General features: G+C 39.8%; 2 protein-coding genes across 2 annotated transcripts; one reads left to right on the forward strand and one right to left on the reverse strand.

Moving 5' to 3' along the window:
- Nucleotides 1–11,522: 11,522 nt before the first annotated feature.
- Nucleotides 11,523–13,503, reverse strand: LOC122657326 (pentatricopeptide repeat-containing protein At5g15300-like). The gene has a single exon (XM_043851995.1). It carries the CDS (start codon nt 13,370–13,372, stop codon nt 11,780–11,782), a length of 1,593 nt encoding a protein of 530 aa, XP_043707930.1. The 5' UTR covers nt 13,373–13,503; the 3' UTR covers nt 11,523–11,779.
- A 460-nt stretch (nt 13,504–13,963) lies between these two features.
- Nucleotides 13,964–16,161, forward strand: LOC122657391 (pentatricopeptide repeat-containing protein At1g08070, chloroplastic-like). Its single transcript, XM_043852084.1, has one exon. It carries the CDS (start codon nt 14,091–14,093, stop codon nt 16,125–16,127), a length of 2,037 nt encoding a protein of 678 aa, XP_043708019.1. The 5' UTR covers nt 13,964–14,090; the 3' UTR covers nt 16,128–16,161.
- Nucleotides 16,162–19,913: the final 3,752 nt, after the last annotated feature.

Raw genomic sequence — 19,913 nt, forward strand, 5'->3', positions numbered from 1 at the left:
TTTTGTTTTTCTCTCTCGTCTCTCTCTCAAGTTCGACTCTCCCTGTCCCCTTTCCTCTTCCCCTTTCCCCTTTCCCTTACATTCCTAAAAATGAACAAGTAAAAAGTGAAAAAAAGAGTCATTTTTTTTATTAGTAAACTTTATTCCTTCATATCCCTTAGGAAAAGACTAATTTACCCTTGTTGACCCATAACTCACCTCCCATTAAAACCAATATAGTAATTTGCTTTGGGTGCTCTTGTCTCCCACAATTATGCTCTTACTTCGACTGAAGTGAGGTTACCATATATCCTAGGTTTGACTCAACATTTTCTATGCAATCCTTCGACCAATGTATTGTTACCCTTTTCCCTTGCTTTCCACCCATTTTATCCAATAGTCACACATTTAACCACTTTAGCTTTGATATCCTTACTTATTGAATTTACAATCTTAGTCTTTGACCCACCTCCTATTTAATAATAGTTGGATGCCAATAAGACTTAAAAATTAGACCTATTACTTATAGAATACATTGGTGACCATTGGGCTATTGAATTCCTTTGTATTTTTAAGTCCAAATAAAATATAAAACCATGACATACCCTGCTTATGATCTTTTTGTTTGTCTCAAGGTTTATTAAATTACTTTGCATACTTATATGTCACATTACATACTCAACACCATGATTTAAAGGAAAATAAATCATGACATTCTCTAAAAAATCATATCATAAGTCCTCAAATTTTATTTAAATATTCAATCATAAATTAAAATTTTCTTATATTAGCCTTAGGTAACGATGTCAACTCTCGACGTCTATCAAAGCCTTCCCCAGGACACCCTTGTTGACAATAAAATTAAAATAACATAAGTGTTTTGAAAAATGGGGTGTAACAAACATGAATGGAATTTTTTATTTCCAAGGAAACAAAGCGGTAATTTTGTTTGCTTCAATGTCTGGATGGTAGGACGCAAGATCCACGGGGATCGCAACGTTCTTTTTCCCATAAATAGATTGATTGTCTGATAAATAGTGTTTTTTTTTTTTTTTTGGGCTTTGTGAATTCTTATAATTAAGGTCCACAAACATATATCTATTTGAGCCTTAAGAGAAGAAAGAAAGGTAATTAGGAAATCTTTTGATTCTAATAATCTTAAACCTAAAGAGCATTGGGATCATTTACAAGTTTTGCATACCTCTTTTAAGAGAGATAATACAAGGGACAAATAATTTGGTAATTTAGAATGTAATCCAACCCAAGCAAGCCTTATTAACATTAGTCCTAGCTATTGCCCTTTCTTTGGACCACAGATTCTTCAATTTTTATTTTTTATTTTTATTTATTTATTTATTTATTTATTTATTATGAGAAGAAAAGATTATATTACTAAGACGAAAAGCTTACAATATTAGAGTTTCCAACCGAGAAGAGGTATTGTGAGATGGCATATAATTACACCATTTAAAGTTAACACTAGTAAAATTGTTAGGGAAAAATATCTCCTACGATTCCCTGACCGGTACAGTTCTCCTAGTGCCTCTAATAAAAAGGGGTGGACCCCACTGGGCAGGCTGTTCGGTCAGGGGTGGAATGGCCATTGCCACCCCCCTTGTTAGGGAACAGCAGGAACTATACCGGGCGGGGAATTGCAGGGGATAAAGATCCAATTGTCAGTTGCATCCGCAAGTTCAAAATAGTTGTTAATTTTAACACTAGTAAAATTTTCATAGATTCTTCAATTTGATACATCTAATTTGGGGAACAACAGAATATCTAGTATTAAATATTTGGGGCAAGAGATCGCTGATTGGTTGTGTGGCCCTACACTAGTACAAGGGCCAATGAGAGAGCACACGGGGATATCAATACAAATGGGATTTTTTATTTCAAGAGTAGAGCAGTAATTTGACATACTCCAATGTCTAGGGATAGGAGCCACGCGACCAAGCAACATTCTTTTTCCCTATTTGATATCCGGTGCAGTTTTGTAAGTTTTGTAAAATCACCTAAATGGGAATCACAATTTAGCATTATAATTTCATAATGTTGTCATGCAATACAATGTCACCGGATAGAATTCTAACATGTTTAATGTTGTCACTTATGTTTCTTAGGCAATGCCTTGCAGTAAAATATTTAGTTTGAAGCTGACTCCATTGCCTCTAGAGCATCCTCTGTGTTTGTCTCATGTTTGGTGGTTAACCCTACCTTCTCTGCTTTCTACTGTTGTACCTATTGCCCTGTGGAGATTCTGCTGCCAGGGTTTTAGTTAATAAAATTCTATAGTTCTTTGTTAAAAAATATATATATTTTTAGGTTCAAATCTAAGCAGAAGCATGCCACCAGCATCAAAATCCAATTGGTCTCTTAATTAACCATCAGAATCATAGAACTAAGATGTAAATAGTAAATAGAAATAAAATACCAAAAAATAAAATAAAATTGTGATTAACTAGGAACAGTACATTACGAAAATATTTGAAGCCTATATCTTTACATTTCAAGTGAAGAGTTCAAAATTACAGCACAGATGAAACTAAGGAAAAACTAAAAGCGTTGATACAACAATTGGACTTATTACAACGTCAAAGCGATCAAAGTACTCAAACGACATAGATCCCATTAATCTTTGGGTGTTGGAAATATTCATCCAAAACATACATGTTAACATATGTAACAAGGGAATAAAATACTTATTTTGTACCGCATATAAACCAATGAAGACAAACTCAAGCACCATACATAGCATCATGAATCTGAAAACAAAAGGAGAAACTTAAGGAATTGGTGTAGCTGAATTGTGCCACTGTTTGCTCTCCTGAAGACTGTAGGTGCAAACCTGTAAGGGTGTGGCCAGCTGGCCTCACTCTAACTATGATGCAGATTCAAAGGTCATTCACAAGAATACGTGCAGGAGAAGAACCAGTTCAAGAACCAGGTCTAAAAGTTCCATACATTTCAGTATTATGATCCAAGATGTGTGGGGGCTTTGTTTTCAGTAATATTCTTTTCTACTTTATTGTTTCTAGAAGGATGGATAGGTGTCATTTCATTCCAGCCCTCTTAGTTGCTAATTTGTTAAGTTTTAGGGAGCTTCTATTTCTTTCAGTTTTTATTTTAGTTTTAATTGAGTTGTAAGGAACTCTACAAATGGGAAGGTTCCTATTGAGTTGTATTCTCAAAACTATAAATAATGACAAGGAGCAGACCTTCTCCCCTACAATTTCAGTAATAGTCTTAGCCAATGTGTGCTTTGTTTTAAGTCTGTGAGAGTGAGTGTTAGCAACTGTGAGAGGCAGTAGAAACCTGGTGGAACTCCAGGACTGAAGCTGGTGAGAGACCTTCTCCACAGTTAGGTGAGAGCCTTAACATATCCTTACTTACTTCTTTCTTCTTCCCCTTCCATTGCAAGGTCAGTAATTTGGGTTACTAACATCCTACGGCTGGTGGCCAAAGTTTGCTAACAGATGCAGGTAGCCTCCCAACACAGGATGTAAGGAAGCGGAGCATTTTGGAATTCTGCAAGGATGGAAAAGAGTCGGCAAAGAAAATATCCCCATCAAGCAAATTTGGTTATGCAACAAAGATCTTTTTCAGCTTTTTACTCACACAAACAACCACCCTATACCTTGGAATCTTATAAACAGCTTTTTTGTTTTAGCTGAAGAAACTGATAACTTTAAAAATGGCCCAACTTTATCCAGATGTACTCTTTTGCTTAGCTAATATAATATTTTTATTTCCATATGTTGAGATGTGTTACCCGATATTATAAGGGTATTTTGGGTTTTTTATTTATGCTTTATTTATGTACTTTTGAACAAGGGTAGGATTGTAATTTGGGCTGTGACATTGTTCACGTGAACAGTGTCATGAACAGTGTTTCCCTTTGTAATCTCTTTTATTATTATTATTATAAATAGAGAGCTTGACTGATCTCATTGATCATTCAAGCCATTCACGAAATTCCTGTTTTGTTAACATGGCATCAGAGCCAAATACACTCTGATCTAGGTTTTCAAAACCCACCTCCCTCCCTTCGATTTTTTTCTGCTTCCCTCCATCGAGCTTCTTCCCTTCTTCTTTCTTCCTTTCTTTTGGTTCTTCTTCTCCCATTAGGGCAGCACTACTGAGGTGATCGTAATGATCTAGCTACTGCCCCAATATACCTCCTTTTTTATGCCTCTTTTTTTGATCGAGTGGAGCTGAAGCACTGTCTGCGATTTGAAGATTCCTATTTTTTTTGGAGATCAGGCCTCTACATCTGTTTCGGCTACATCTTCTATTGTGGGATCTTTATTTTATATTGTTCTCAACCCCTATTCACTTCATCAGATTGGTTGAAGACCCCAGCCCCTTATCGATCTCTCTTCTCAGGGTTTTTTTCAAAACCCTGACATTAATCGATCTTGGGGTTGGGCTGCTGGTTCCTGCTGCATCTGATTGGCACCCTTGCTGCCTTCATTCGACATCATTCTCAGCCTACATATCTGAGATTTTTTGCTCCAATACAGCCCTTTTCTATTGGGGTCGATTCCAGAATTTTTTGGATATTTTTGGCTGTTTGCGCTTCATTGAAGATTGGTTACTGCTGCAATGATCTGGTTCAGATTCTTCTTCGGCCTCTTCGGCATTGATGGCCAGCCCCGGACTGATTTTCTTCCCCTTGCTGCCCCAATCAAACTTGATGGCTCCAACTACCTGAAGTGGTCTCGATCTACCTATTTGACACTAGCTGGCCGTGGCCTCACTGGCCATCTTCTTGGGACAACAACTAAATCAGTGGAAGAGGGTTCTCAGCTCAACAAGTGGTTATTGAATGATGCGATGGTGATGTCCTACTTGATCCATTCTATGCAAGGGGATATCTCAAACAATTTTCTTCTACTGGACACTGCCCATACTATCTGGAATGGTGCCAAAGAGACTTACGGTCGCACGGGGAATGATGCACAGGTCTATGAGATTAGAAAGAAGGCTAATGCCACTACCCATCTCTGTCTCCAAATACTATGCTGCCCTCAAGAACATGTGGTAGCAATTGGATCATTACTCCGACTATCAGCCCTCTCTCGCTCGATCGGCTGCCTATCGCAAACACGTTGACAAAATACGTGTCTATGATTTTTTGGCTGGACTAAATATGGAGTTTGATCCTATTTGGGTGCAAGTACTTGGGCAGTCCCCTTTTCCATCCCTAGAACAGGCCTTTGCCTTGGTTCATAATGAGGAATCTCGTCGGGCTGCTATGCTTGCATTCCTCTCATCGTTGATCGCTCCGCCTTGCAAGTTGCTTCCAGACTCCTTCTCTTACCACTACTGATGGTGGTCTTGTTGTCCCTAAAGGTCCTATCAAGTGTGAACACTGCAACAGGCTCTATCATACTAAGGCTCAATGCTGGAAGCTCCATGGGAAGCCTGTTGATTTTGAGGAAAAGAAAGCCCGTGGGAAGTTTAAGCCCAAGGCTCATATGGCTGATTCTCCTACTCCTGCTGCTGCTACCCCTTCATTTGACATTGGGCTTACTCAGGATGAGCTCCTAGCTTTTCGGCGCATGCTACAGGCCTCTTCTGTTGCCTCCACTACGGCATCTACACCTGCTGCCCCTCCTGGTTCTAATTTTGCCTCGGTACTCGATCGATGAGTCGTGTGCATCGGCGTATCCAGTCCTTGGATTATAGATTCCGGTGCCACTGACCACATGACTGGCTCCTCCCATGTATTTCATCTTTATTCTCCATCTTTTGGCAAAGACAGTGTTCGAGTGGCTAATGGTTCCCTTTCTCCTATTAATGGGAAGGGTTCCATACGCTACTCCCCTACCCTTTCATTAAAATCTGTTTTGCATGTTCTGTCCTTTTCTACTAACCTTCTCTAATTAGTAGTCTAACTAGAGATCGAATCGCAAACCGACTTTTTCCCTTCTCATTGTGTCATACAGGATCGGAGGCGGGGCGTACGATTGGGGGTGGTAAGATGCGGGGTGGTCTCTACTTATTTGACCGGGTCAGCCTTCTACTTTGCATTCGGCTTCCTCTCTGACTCATCATTTACTGATCCACCTCGCCCCCGACCTTCATCTCTGCACTGCCGACTTGGTCATCCATCCCTTAGTACTTTGTCTCTTTTGTTTCCGAGCTTGATTAAGCATTGTAATAGGAATGAGTTTTTATGTGAGGCTTGTGTTTTGGCCAAACAGACTCGTTCCAGTTATTCTTCATTAAATAAAAGAAGTGAGTTTCCTTTTGCTTTGGTTCATTCTCATGTGTGGGGCCCTGTCCGTTGTACTTCCCTTTCTGGTCATCGATGGTTTGTCTCGTTTATTGATTGTTATACTCGTGCCACTTGGGTATACATGATGAGCCATAAAAGTGAGGTCTTCCATTGTTTTCGTTATTTCATCGTATGGTTCGGACCCAATTCAATGCCACCTTGCGCATTTTACGCAGATGATAATGGCGAGAGTACATGGAGGGTCGGTTCCAACTTTATTTGGCTGCACATGGTATTGTCCATCGGACCAGTGTGTTGACACACCTGCCCAGAATGGGGTTGCTGAAAGGAAAAATAGACATCTCCTTGAGGTAGCCCGGGCCATTATGTTTGCACGGCAGGTTTCTTCTCACTACTGGGGTGATGCCATTCTTACCGCTGCTTATCTCATCAACCTTGTGCCTACCCGTGTCCTTGATGGTCGTTCCCCCGTTGATCTCCTCCAGGGTTCCTCCTCCTTTGTGGTTCCCCCTAAAGTTTTTGGTTGTGTTGGCTATGTCCGCAATCATCATCCTCATGGGAAATTTGCTCCATGGAGCATTCGGTGTATTTTTCTGGGCTATTCTGCGACCCAGAAAGGATACAAGTGTTACCATCCACCTTCTCGTCGTACTTTTGTCTCCATGGATATTGTCTTCCATGAGTCCTTGTCATATTATTCCCAGACACCTCTTCAGGGGGAGCAGGATCAGGGTTTTGAAGATGTGTCTGCTATTCTTCCGGCTTCTATTCAGGGGGAGCCCTCTGTAACTTCAGCTCCTATAGTGGCTCCTATTCAGGGGGAGCGTAGACCAATCAGTCAAATCCCTGTTGATAAGGTATATACCCGGGAGCGCACAGGACAAGTTGAGACTACCACCACCACCATACCACCTCCACAATCGTCTACACTTGATCCAGATCCAGACCCTACTACATCATCTGGTAAGGATCCTTCCCTTGACTTACCTATCGTTGTTCGTAAAGGCGTTAGGTCATGCACCTAACACCCCATCTCCAATGTTGTTTCCTATGATGCTTTATCTCCTTCCTATCATGCATTTGTTTCTTCTCTTTCCTCTGTTTCTATTCCTAAAAAATGGCAGGAGGCGATTGCAGATCCAAAGTGGAAAGCAGCCATGATGGAAGAAATGACGGCCTTACTTAAAAATGAGACATGGGAGCTAGTTATTCTTCCTTCGGGTAAGAAACCAGTCGGGTGCAAATGGGTATTTGTTGTTAAGCAGAAGCCAGATGGAACAGTGGATAGATATAAAGCCAGGCTTGTGGCCAGAGGCTTCACTCAGACTTATGGGATCGACTACCAGGAGACATTTGCCCCTGTTGCAAAGTTGAACATTGTCCGGGTCTTACTATCTTGTGCTGTCAACTTTGGCTGGGACCTACAGCAGTTGGATGTAAAAAATGCATTTCTTCATGGGGAGTTGGAAGAGGAGGTTTATATGGATGTTCCTCCGGGTTTTTCCTCTGACAAGACCCATGGGAAAGTTTGTAGGCTCAAAAGGGCACTCTATGGGTTGAAGCAATCTCCACGAGCATGGTTTGGTAGGTTTCATAAAGCCATGGTCTCCTGTGGATACAAATAGAGTCATGCTGATCACACTCTGTTCATCAAGCGAAAGGGAGAAAAGGTCACTCTTCTCATAGTTTATGTTGATGACATAGTTGTGATTGGTAATGATACAGATGAAGTTTCTCACCTGAAAGCTTTCTTGGGACAGGAATTTGACATAAAAGATCTAGGACAGCTAAGATATTTTCTTAGGATTGAAGTTGCCCGTTCTCCAAAAGGCATATTTCTCTCCCAGAGAAAGTATGTTCTAGATTTACTATCAGAGACTGGTTTGTTTGGTTGTCATCTTTGTGACACTCCCTTGGAAGCTACTACCCGTCTGCAAGAGAAGGATGGTGAACCTATTGATAAGGGCAGATATCAACGATTGGTGGACAAGCTAATTTATCTCTCCCACACCAGACCAGATATTGCCATTGCTGTGAGTCTTGTGAGCCAGTTCATGCATGATCCTTATTCCACTCACATGGCTGTTGTTCTTCGTATTCTCCATTACTTGAAGTTAGCTCCAGGAAAGGGGATCCTTTTGTCTCCTCATGACCATCTTCGCATTGAGGCTTACACGATGATCCGACTGGGGTGGTAACCCTGACAGAAATCTACCTCCGGCTATTGTACTTTTGTTGGAGGAAATCTAGTCACATGGCGGAGTAAAAAGAAAAATGTTGTGGCAAGATCTAGTCTTGAAGCTGAATTCCGTGCTATGGCCCAGGGCATATGTGAGTTACTATGGCTTGAGTTTACTCCTTGATATTCGTGGTTCTGTTCATCTTCCAATGATGTTGTCTTGTGACAACAAAGCAGCAATTAGCATTGTCCACAATCCAGTGCAGCATGACCGTACCAAACATGTGGAGATTGACAGACACTTCATCAAGAAGAAGTTAGAGAGTGGGCAGATTTGTATTCCTTTTGTGAAGTTTGGAGATCAACTGGCTGATGTCTTCACCAAAGGGTTGAGTGGGAAGTTGTTTTATCCTAGTCTAGTCGAGTTGGGCATGTGTGATATCTATGCCTCAACTTGAGGGGGAGTGTTGAGATGTGTCACCCGATATTATAAGGGTATTTTGGGTTTTTTATTTATGCTTTATTTATGTATTTTTGAACAAGGGTAGGATTGTAATTTGGGCTATGACACTGTTTACATGAACAGTGTCGTGAACAGTATCATGAATAGTATCGTGAACAGTATTTCCCTTTGTAATCTCTTTTATTATTATTATTATAAATAGAGAGCTTGACTGATCTCATTGATCATTCAAGCCATTCACGAAATTCCTGTTTTGTTAACACCATACAAAAAAAAAAAGCATCCTACGGCTGGTAAGATCAAAGCTCTATTATGTTTTGATTATACTCTTAAATCTGACCACAGAGCTTCACTACTATCTTCTTTCTAGACCTGAGATAGAATCTGGTCACAGACCTGCAATCAGATTTGTTTTCCCACAGGTTTCAAGGACTATTTCTTACAGCACACACACTGGTGTCTTCCAGCCTTATTTCAGTTGCTAAAACATGGTGTTTTAAATTTCCCAACCCTACCTACCTTTGGTTTCTTATTCGGATATGGACTTAACTTCTATTTACTACTATTTCCTGGCCTGTGTATCCTTTCCACAGAAATTGAAGACAAGCATCATCAGTTGCTATCAAGTCCTTGATTCAGCCTTTCATCAAAAAAAAAAAAAAAAGTCCTTGATTCAGCCTTCAAAACCTGAGTTTCTAATTCTGAACCCAGTGTTTCTTGATTGCTAACACAATTTCTGCAGGGTTTCCAACTTTAGTTTCTATTCTTGGAGGTTTCTATTTTGGTTAATTAGTTTCTGGTTTTCTGGGATCTATTGCTCATCCCTACAGGTTTCTAAATCTGTTTTGAAAAGTTTCTATTTAGTTGGAATCCTAAAGTTCCATATGGCTTCAACAGGCAGGTATGATGCTCCAGTTGGTGACTTGAGATAATAATCAATATTGGTTGTCAATAATTAATTTATATATTTTTTAATGTTCCAACATACAAGTTAAAGAACATTTTAAAGCTTTACCACTTTACCCATTTACCTGCAAGATAATGCAATTTCTTACCCATACCAAACCAGCTCCATCTCAATTCCTGGAATGAAACCACTGAATTCAGACAAAATACCTTTCCTAACACCAGCACTGTAAATCTGTCTTACTGTCCGGAGTTACAGCCCATATTTTGCCATAATAACCTGTGATGCCACAAATTGTCAAATCCCTCCACAAGGCACTACACATGAGTGCTAGATTTAAAAAACCCAGTGGTCCTACCAATTAGAGAGTGTCCCAGTGCACGAGGCTCCCGCTACTGCAGGGTCTGGGAGGGGCCAATGTACGCAGCCTTATCCCTGCGAGAGGCTGCTTCCATGTTTTGAACCCGCAACTTGATGGTTGCAATAGTGCAACTTAACCATTGCACAAGGCTCGCCCACTAAACAGGTGTCACATGCACCCTTCTGAGAAACCAGACATGGTTTCTTTCAAGATAAGCACATTTATATTTATCCACTAAAATAAATTGTCTTACAATGGTCTACAGCTAGTTTTTTCCCACAGCATTCTATCACTCGACCACATATGGCCTTATAGAAGTATATTTAGTGCCTAGAGAAAGCCCTAGATATATAGTTGGTGAAGAACCTACCACTCGGTCAAGTTCTATAGCCAACTCTTCATATTTCTTGGATCATAAAATGAAATAGCCCCTTCTCTAAATTCCTAGATATTCCATAGTAAAATCCATATATGAAATAATGAGAATATAAAGCCTCAAGCCGTGTAAGAGTTTTTATGTAAATCTTGGTAAACATATGTGGTGTGTGCTCATGTATGCTTGATTGTTCCTTGATGAAGATGTATGATAATTTAGAGCCTTAGAAAAGAGATCTTCTTTTCTCCAAACCAACAATTGCTTATTGAAAATAAAATAACAAAAAAAAAGATTAAAGTTTGAGGTCTACAAATTTATGAGAAAAGTGTAGCAAAATGGTGGTGTGCTAACCATGACACAATAGCCTCCTAGTTTGAGGCCATGTGAAGAGATGATGTGGCTAATCTGAACATCTGATTGATAAGATCCCCCTGATTTGAACAAATGTTAGATTTGGTTGTCCAACTCACTGTACCTTCCTCATATTTTCAGGCATTAAACCATCTTTCAACTTTCCAACCATCTGGAAGCATTTTTTTTTTGTCACACAGTAAAAGCTATTTAGCTGCCAGGGAAACTGCAAAGTGGCTGTTATAATCAGCCTTTGTTTTAAGCTTGCCATAATGTTCATTTTGCCACTAACTTTCCCATAAATTCATATATGAAGAATTTAGAAGTAAAATGTCAAAAACAAATTCGCAACTAAACTAGTTTTACTGACATACAAATTTGAAGATTATTACCATTGTCAATATCTTCTAGCATGCTAAGGTGTTGAAATGAAAGTGAGCATTCCTTCTTAGGAAGGACACCCCATGAACACAATATGAACCTGCAATATAATTAAAATAAGAACACCACCATCAGGATCACCACCATAGAATACCCATAATATGAAATGTATGTATTTAACTGCTCATTCAGTTTTCAGCAGCATTGCTGTATCCTACAAGGAATTTCTCCTCCTATAGGGGGGGGGGGGGGGGAAATCATTCTTACAACAAAGAACCCTCTTCACTTGTCTAACTGGATACTGCAAGGAGAATAAATAAACATGGATGCTGAAGAGCTTCGATCACTCATGAACTGGATCACTGCTACCTTCCATGGTATGACAACCATAGCGGTTTAGAGTTCAGGTTTATGAAGCCAAAATAGACTTAGCAAGACAATCCAATGCACTGCATTGCCCAAACAGGACAATCACATTGCTCCCATTCCCATGTAACAGAAATTCTGCCAATCCAGTAATGGAACTGCAGAATCCATTTAATCATTTCACCTCAATTTGGCTTGATCCAGGTTTCTTCAAGATCCTTAATCCAATCATCTCATTCCTCACTCTTTCAACATCATCCCATCTCTTGGCTTCAGCATAAGTATTTGATAACAAAACCCAATCTCCATCTCTAAGAGGCTCCAGCACAGCAAGCCTTCGAAAGGCTTCCTCTGCCAACTCGACATGCCCATAGTTCCGGCAAGCACCCAGCAATGTTCGCCAGAGGACAGAGTTAGCATCAAATGGCATTGTTTTGATAATGTGATATGCTTCATCCAGCAAACCACATCTGCTAAGAAGATCAACCATGCATCCATAATGCTTAATATCAGGCCTGATCTTGTACTCCCCAATCATACGGGCAAAATATTGACGACCCTCTTCAACCAGGCCTTTATGGCTACAGGCAATCAGAACACCAATAAAGGTGATGCGGTTGGGCCTAACCTCATCAAATCTCATCTCCATGGTTGAAAACAACTCCAGTGCTTCCTCACAGTAACCATGAACAGCCAAAGCCACAATCATCGAGTTCCAACAACTTACATGCTTCATCTTCATCCCATCGAAAACCTCCCAAGCAAAATTCAAGCTCCCACACTTTGCATACATATCCAGCAGAGCATTCCCTAAGAACCCTTCAATCTTAAACTCTTGTCTTTTCAATAGCTCATGAATCTCCCTTCCGAAGCCCAGTGCTCCCATTTCTGCACATGCCCCAAGAACAGATGTGAGTGTTATATCTGTTGCTTCAACCCTACAAGCCTGCATTTGACGAAAGAGCTCCAGTGCCCCATTGTAATCTTTACTCTGAACATAACCAGCAATCATTGAATTCCAAGAAACAGCATCCTTTTCAGGCATTTCTTCAAACATCCTCCTTGCAGCTTCAATATTACATAATTTGACATAACGAGCAATCAGGGTATTCCAAGAAACCACATTTTTAACAGGAATCGAATGCAGCAGCAAATCTGCTGACTCAAAATCATTTATCCGATCATATGCTGCAATCATGGTATTCCATGAAGCAACTGTCTTCTCCTCCATTTCATCAAACACCTGGCGTGCAAGATCAAGGAACCCAAGATGGGAATATAAATGAATTAACGAATTCTGGACAAAATGATCAAGGACAAAGCCTGTCTGAAGGGCCCTACCATGAATCTCAGCTCCTTTAACAGAAATTTCGAACCCGTAAAGCTTCTCGTCCTCTTCCCTCCTAGGAAAAACTCTAGCACAGGCCTTAAGAACATATGGGTAAGTGAAATGATCGGACGTGACGTTCATACGTTGCATTTGGTTGTAGAGAAAGATGGCTTCAATTGGAAAGATGCTCTGAGAGTAAGCTCTGAGCATGGTATTGCAAAGGAAGGTATCTTCCATGGTGGTTTCCTCGAAGATAGCCCTGGCATATGCAAGGCTTCCTGAGGTCGATAAAGCAGAGAAGGTGATGAATTTGGCAATAACTGAAGGGTACCCAGTGAGACCTGTTTTGGTGATAAGAGCTTGAGTTTGCCCCAGTTCTCTCATAGTGGAAAGTTGTTGAAGTATGGACAAGACGGATGAAACAATGGCTCTCCACATCTTCCATGTCTGATGGTTAAAGCGATTTCAAACGGTTCAAACTCAAACAGACAAGACTACCTCGATTATTCAGAGAATTCGATTTCTGACAAACGCATTAAGCAGGAACGCACCCATAAAATTTCAAAGCGAAGGACTCGAAAATGGATGTTTTTAAACCAGAAGGACCCATCTCTGTAACTGTAACTAGCGCGACTATGAGGGCTCTGTGGGTCTGTGGCAAAATTTGCAATATTTACTGGTTTCTCACTTGATGGTTGGTTGGATCGGTTCAAGGGTGTATAGATTGGATCGGGATCTTGGAGAGCCCAATGAGCTAAACGAAGGCTGGGCTGGCTCTATACGCATCTGAGGGGTGCACAATCACACATCCGGAGGATTGAGCTCCTCTCCAGGGAGCCCAGCACGTTCAGGGGGTATCCAGCCGTTGGACTGTACTACACATATCCCTAAGCATGCACCAAGATGTGTGCAGCACAGTCCAATCCTTGAGCGTGCCTTGGGTGCTGAGCTCGCTGGAGAGGAGCCGGATCCCATCCGAGGAGGAGTGTTTCTTCTACAGGACCTAATGCCCGCAATACGGGGACTCCTCTTAGCTGCCAACTCAGCTTATCCTTTGTTGAGATAATCCCATTCATTGGTAGACGGTGGACCCTGTTACTTTACGTAATGGCAGCCTAGACCGTTCCACAAGGAAGAAGCCGGAAACACCATCTTTATGCTCCTTGCAGTTTCTCTGATAACGGCAACCCATCCAACATGCTTGGCCCTTATACAATCATGCACGTCAATGAGGCAATTCCTCCAAATTCATGCCCAAATGATCCGAAATTTTTTATTCGAAGACCCATTTGCAGCCAGCAAATTGGTCGAGTTCTGTGCTGTTTCAGACTTTGGAAACCTTCATTACGCCCACAAGTTGTTCGCTGAAATTTCTCATCCAAACACTTTCACTTGGAACACAATTATCAGAGGCTATGCCAAATCTCCCTACCCCAAACCCTCTCTACATCTCTTCAATCAAATGCTACAGTCTGGTTCCACCCCGAATTCCTTCACCTTCTCCTTTGTAATCAAAGCCTGTTCTCATCTCGCTGCCTACGATGAAGGCCGGCAACTCCATGGCTTTATCTTAAAGTCTGGAGTTGATAGTGACTTGTTCTCTACCAATGGCTTAATCCACATGTATGCAGCTTGTAGAAAGATTAGTCTTGCCCGGAGATTGTTCGACACCAGTTATGACAAAGACTCAGCTTCTTGGAGTTCAATTTTGTCTGGGTATGTTAATTGCGGGCTTATCGAACAGGCTCGTCAGTTGTTCGATGAGATGCCTGAAAGGGGTATTGTTTCTTGGAATGCTATGATTAATGGGTATTGCAAATGTGGCAAAATTGAAGCTGCTAGGGAGCTTTTCAACTGGATGCCTTCTCGGAATGTAGAGTCTTGGAATACCTTGATTGCTGGGTATGCTAAGTGTAGTCTTCTTCATTGTTCTCGCAATTTGTTTGATGAGATGCCTACAAGAAATATTGTTTCTTGGAGCACCATGATAACTGCATATGCACAAGGGGCCCAGCCTAATGAGGCCTTGGCTTTGTTTGAGAAAATGAAAAATGCCAAGGTGACGCCCAATTGGGCTGCCCTAGTGAGTGCGCTATCGGCTTGTGCACAGCTTGGAGCCTTGGATCAAGGCAAAAGGATCCATCTCTTTGTAGACCAGAGCAAGATGAAGGTTGACTCTATAATTGGGACAGCACTTATTGACATGTATGCCAAGTGTGGGAGCATAGAAAATGCAATGAGGATCTTCGATATGTTGGCATCAAAGGATGTGTTCTCATGGACAGCCATGATTGGAGGACTAGCAGTGAATGGCAATGGCAAGAAAGCTTTAGAGTTGTTTGGTCAAATGGAAAGAGCTGGGGTGAGGCCTAACGAGGTCACCTTTGTTGGTGTGCTTTGTGCCTGCTGCCATGGTGGCTGGGTGGAATTGGGTAGAAAATATTTTAATTCAATGAGAACGATATATGGTATTGAACCACAAATTGAGCACTATGGCTGTATGGTAGACACACTTGGACGCGCTGGCCTTTTGGAAGAAGCAGTTTCTTTTATAGAAACCATTCCCATGAAAGCAAATCCTGTGTTATGGGGTGCTCTGCTTGGAGCTTGTTGGATACATGGGAATGCCAAAATAGGGGAGTATGTAGGTGACCACCTTGTTAACCTTGAACCAAATGATGGTGGTGTATATGTGCTTTTGTCTAACATCTATGCCACCGTTGGAAGGTGGGATGATGTGAGGAAGATGAGAATGTTAATGAAATCAAAGGGCCTACGAAAGAGCCCAGGCTGTAGCTCACTAGAGGTCCATGGTACAATTCATGAATTTTATGTGGGAGACAAATCTCACCTTAGAGCAGAAGAAATCTATATAATGTTAGAGATGATCACATCAAGATTGAGAAATGCAGGTTACACACCAAATACGTCTCCAGTGTTATTTGACATAGAAGATGAAGAGAAAGAAAATGTTGTTTCATATCACAGTGAGAAATTAGCGATAGCCTTTGGGCTCATCAGCATTGAAGAAGGTGTACCCATCAGAATAGTCAAGAACCTTCGAGTTTGTCGTGATTGTCACACTGCTATGAAGTTCATATCTAAACTTTTCAATCGAGAAATAGTCTTGAGGGATAGGAATGTGTTCCATTACTTCAGAGATGGGTCTTGTTCTTGCAAGGACTATTGGTGACATCTTTATTGAGCTATGTGATATCCCTCTCTTGAATAGTTGAGTTGTTTAATATTCCTTATCAATGACCGCCTCATCAACAATGTTGGCATCTAGAAGTTGGATCAAATAGTTTTCTTTTCCCATGATATGGTAAGAAATACTATCAACTCCTTACAATTTGAAGTTTTTAAAATTATGTCAGTAGCTTAACTATATTAACTAGTAGATTGTAATTGTCAAGAAGGACAAGTAGAGGGGATAGAGATTACAGGGATCAGTTGGAGGAGAGTCTGCCACTTCAAAACTCAATGGAAACAAATATGAACAAAAACATAACCTACAAGTCTGCAACAGATATTAGAAAACTCTTGCCACTCCAAATCCCAACAGTCTACCACCCCATATCCCAGCAAGAAAATGTACAAATTCGTGAAATTTTACTAGTACATTGTAAGAAAAAGAGTCCTAGAAGCATTTCAAACAAGGAATTATATTGTTTCAATCCATGAAAAACAAAGTCCTAAATAAGAATTATTTATCTATAGATTTTTTAATAGAAGAAAAAGGAAAAAGGCATACCCTTTTGAAGATGTGAATCTAAAATACTTTGTTGAATGAGTTGAAGAAGAAGACTTGAACCTCTCATAGTAAATTTTAGAAGAAAAATTATAGATTATCACAATTTGATGAAGCCACTAGAATTTTCAAGGATCTCACAAGCAATCAGGGTGCTCACCCCAACTGGATAGGTATACCACAATCCGGTATTTTGAGCTTCCAAAAGAGATCCCCTTGCCTGTGTGACCTTGAGATATTTATATCTCTAGGGTGGAGAAGACCAGCCATAAATTCCAACCCTAAGTGAGATGCTAGCCACCTAATATTCATATCCAGAATGCCTCTTAGGCTTACCTTGGCAATTACCAAAAATGCCCCCAAACAAAAAGGGACCAAAAATACAAAACTGTCATTGCCGAAAAACAAATCAAAATTGGTTTTGCTCATTAAGATAGAAAATAAATAATATTTTTATATCAATAAATAAAAACAATTTTCACAAAATCATTTTGACAATAAAACATTTTAAATTGGCAGTTTGTAGGTACGCGTACACTTCCGTAATTATCAAGTCAGTGGCAATGGAATATTAGTCACTAGGATCAACACTCAACGTACACGAGGTCTTTCCATGGATGGACTCCACAGACCTTATGTGTACTGGCCATCAAGAGACTAGTCTTCATGTCTCCCATAGTCTGAGTAATTTTGATTTGCACCCCTCAAACCTATCACAGTCCAACAATGCATACATAAACATGTAATACATCATGATAGGTGCGGTCAGGTCAAGGACTACAAAGTGGCTCATCAGGATGATTATCCAAAACACCAGTCCATTAGCCAAGTAGACCAAAAACCATGGTACCAATTTAATTAATTTTACAAATCACAAAATATAAATGCCACATGACATATGCCACAAAATGAGAATATAGAAATATCCAATAATGTGCAAAAATTACACAAAATATATTTGTGTTAGGCCACAATTCTAACAGTCTCCCACTTGGCCTGATATAATCTCATATTCATTGCATGTTTCTCAAATACACCAAAAGGCAAACATTTTGTAAAGGGGTTAGCCAAGTTAGACTTAGATGGCACTCTCTGAACATCTACCTCTTTTTTCTTAATACATCACGAATATAGTGATATCGACCCTCTATATGCTTGGCACGAGAATGGCACTTTGGGTCTTTAGTGATGGCAATTGCTGAATTGTTGTCACATAATAAGGGAATAGGCTTTTCCACACAATCCACTATCAGGAGTTCTGATAAGAACTTTCGAAGATACACTGCTTCTTTAGTTACGGCATTTAAAGCAATATATTCAGCTTCCATAGTGGATTGAGCAACACATTCTTGTTTCTTGCTTTTCCAAGAAATTGTACCACGACATAAAGTAAATATATAACCAGAGGTAGATTTTTGCTATCAACACATCCTTGATAATCGTGTAATTAGAATACCCAATGATATTAGGCTCATTAGAATGATAAGTCAACCTAAAGCCTTTTGTTCAAGCTTTAGATATCTCATTATCCATTGCAAACAGCTCAATCTAATGCATTCTACCCAAATCTTTCATCTCAAAAGTATTAATTAACCATTGTTTTATTTTTATCAACATAATTGCATCATTTTCTGCAAGTAGAATATCATCCACATATAATGTAAGAAATGCAACCTTGTTACCTTCTTTCTTCACATAGATACAAGCTTCAGAAGTATTTTGTGTAAATTCAATTCCTACAATTGAATCATGGAACCGTAAATTCCATTATCGTGAAGCTTGTTTCAATTCATATATAGATTTCTCTAACTTGCAGACTTTGTCTTCATCTCCCTCAGAAATAAAACCTCCAGGTTGATCTATAAAAACATCTCCATCAAGGTTCCCATTTAAGAATGCAGTCTTTACATCCATTTGATAAAGTTCAAAATCAAAATATGCAACCAAGGCCAATATAGCACGAACAGATTGTATCCTCACAACTGGTGAAAAAGTTTCATCATAATAAACACCATATTCTTGGGTGTAGCCTTTAGCATCAAGCCTTGCTTTGAACTTTTCAACATTTTCATACACATCCTTCTTTCTTTTAAAAATCCACTTGCAACCAACAACTTTAGTGTTCATAGGTCTATCAACCAATCTCCATACACCATTTTTATGCATAGAGTTGATTTCATCTTGCATTGCAACAACCCGCTGTTGAGAATCAACATCTGACATAGCTTGAGAATATGTAACAGGGTCCTCAACAACTTCAATAATAGACATTCTTTCATATGTTTCTCCCAAATAAACATAAAAATTTGACATGGCTGGAGCTTTTGATACCCTTTCACTTCTTCTTATTGGCTGAAGAAGTTCCTTACGCTTCTTTTGGCTTGAAGATATAATAGGATTTGAGGATCCCTCATCCATAGGGTTTGGATGACTTTCATCAATTTCAGCTAATTCCTCCAAAACTCTTTTATCAACATTTTTTGTACTCCCACTATCAAAACGATCCTCCAAGAATGTCACATTCTTGCTCTCAATTATCACTTTGTACTCAAGATCATACAACTTATATCCTTTTGAACGGTGACGATACCCAACCATAATACACCTTCTAGTTTTGGATAACAATTTATTTCTATCTGGATCAGGAATCAAAACATGAGCAATACACCCCCACACTCGAATATGAGCAATACTGGCTTGCTTAACATAAAACATCTCATAAGGGGTTGAATCCACTATTTTGGTGGGAACTCTGTTAAGTATATGCATATCTGTATATAAAGCTTCCCCTCAAAAAGTAGTTAGCAAATTTGCTCTAGCCATCATTGATCGAACCATATCAAGCAAAGTTCAATTCTGCCTTTCTACAATCCCATTAGGTTTTGGAGTGTGAGGTGGAGTTCGAAAATGCTTAATGCCATTTTTAAGGCAATACTTCTCAAAATCATCAGATAAATATTCTCCACCTTTATTTGAGTTTAGTGACTTAATCACTAACCCAGTCAACTTCTCAACTTCAAGTCGAAATGTTTTAAAAAAACTCTAGGGCTTCAGATTTATGTTTCATCAGATACATAAAACCAAATCTAGAAAAATCATCAGTAAAAGTAATAAAATAGCAAAAACCACCTCTGGCAGTGATGTTCATAGGTCCAATACATCAGTATGTATCCTTTATAAAACATAAGAAAATCTTTCACCTTTTGGATAAGACTTTTTAGTTATTTT

The sequence above is a fragment of the Telopea speciosissima genome, chromosome 4 (assembly GCF_018873765.1).
Source record: "Telopea speciosissima isolate NSW1024214 ecotype Mountain lineage chromosome 4, Tspe_v1, whole genome shotgun sequence".
Classification (NCBI taxonomy): Eukaryota; Viridiplantae; Streptophyta; class Magnoliopsida; order Proteales; family Proteaceae; genus Telopea; species Telopea speciosissima.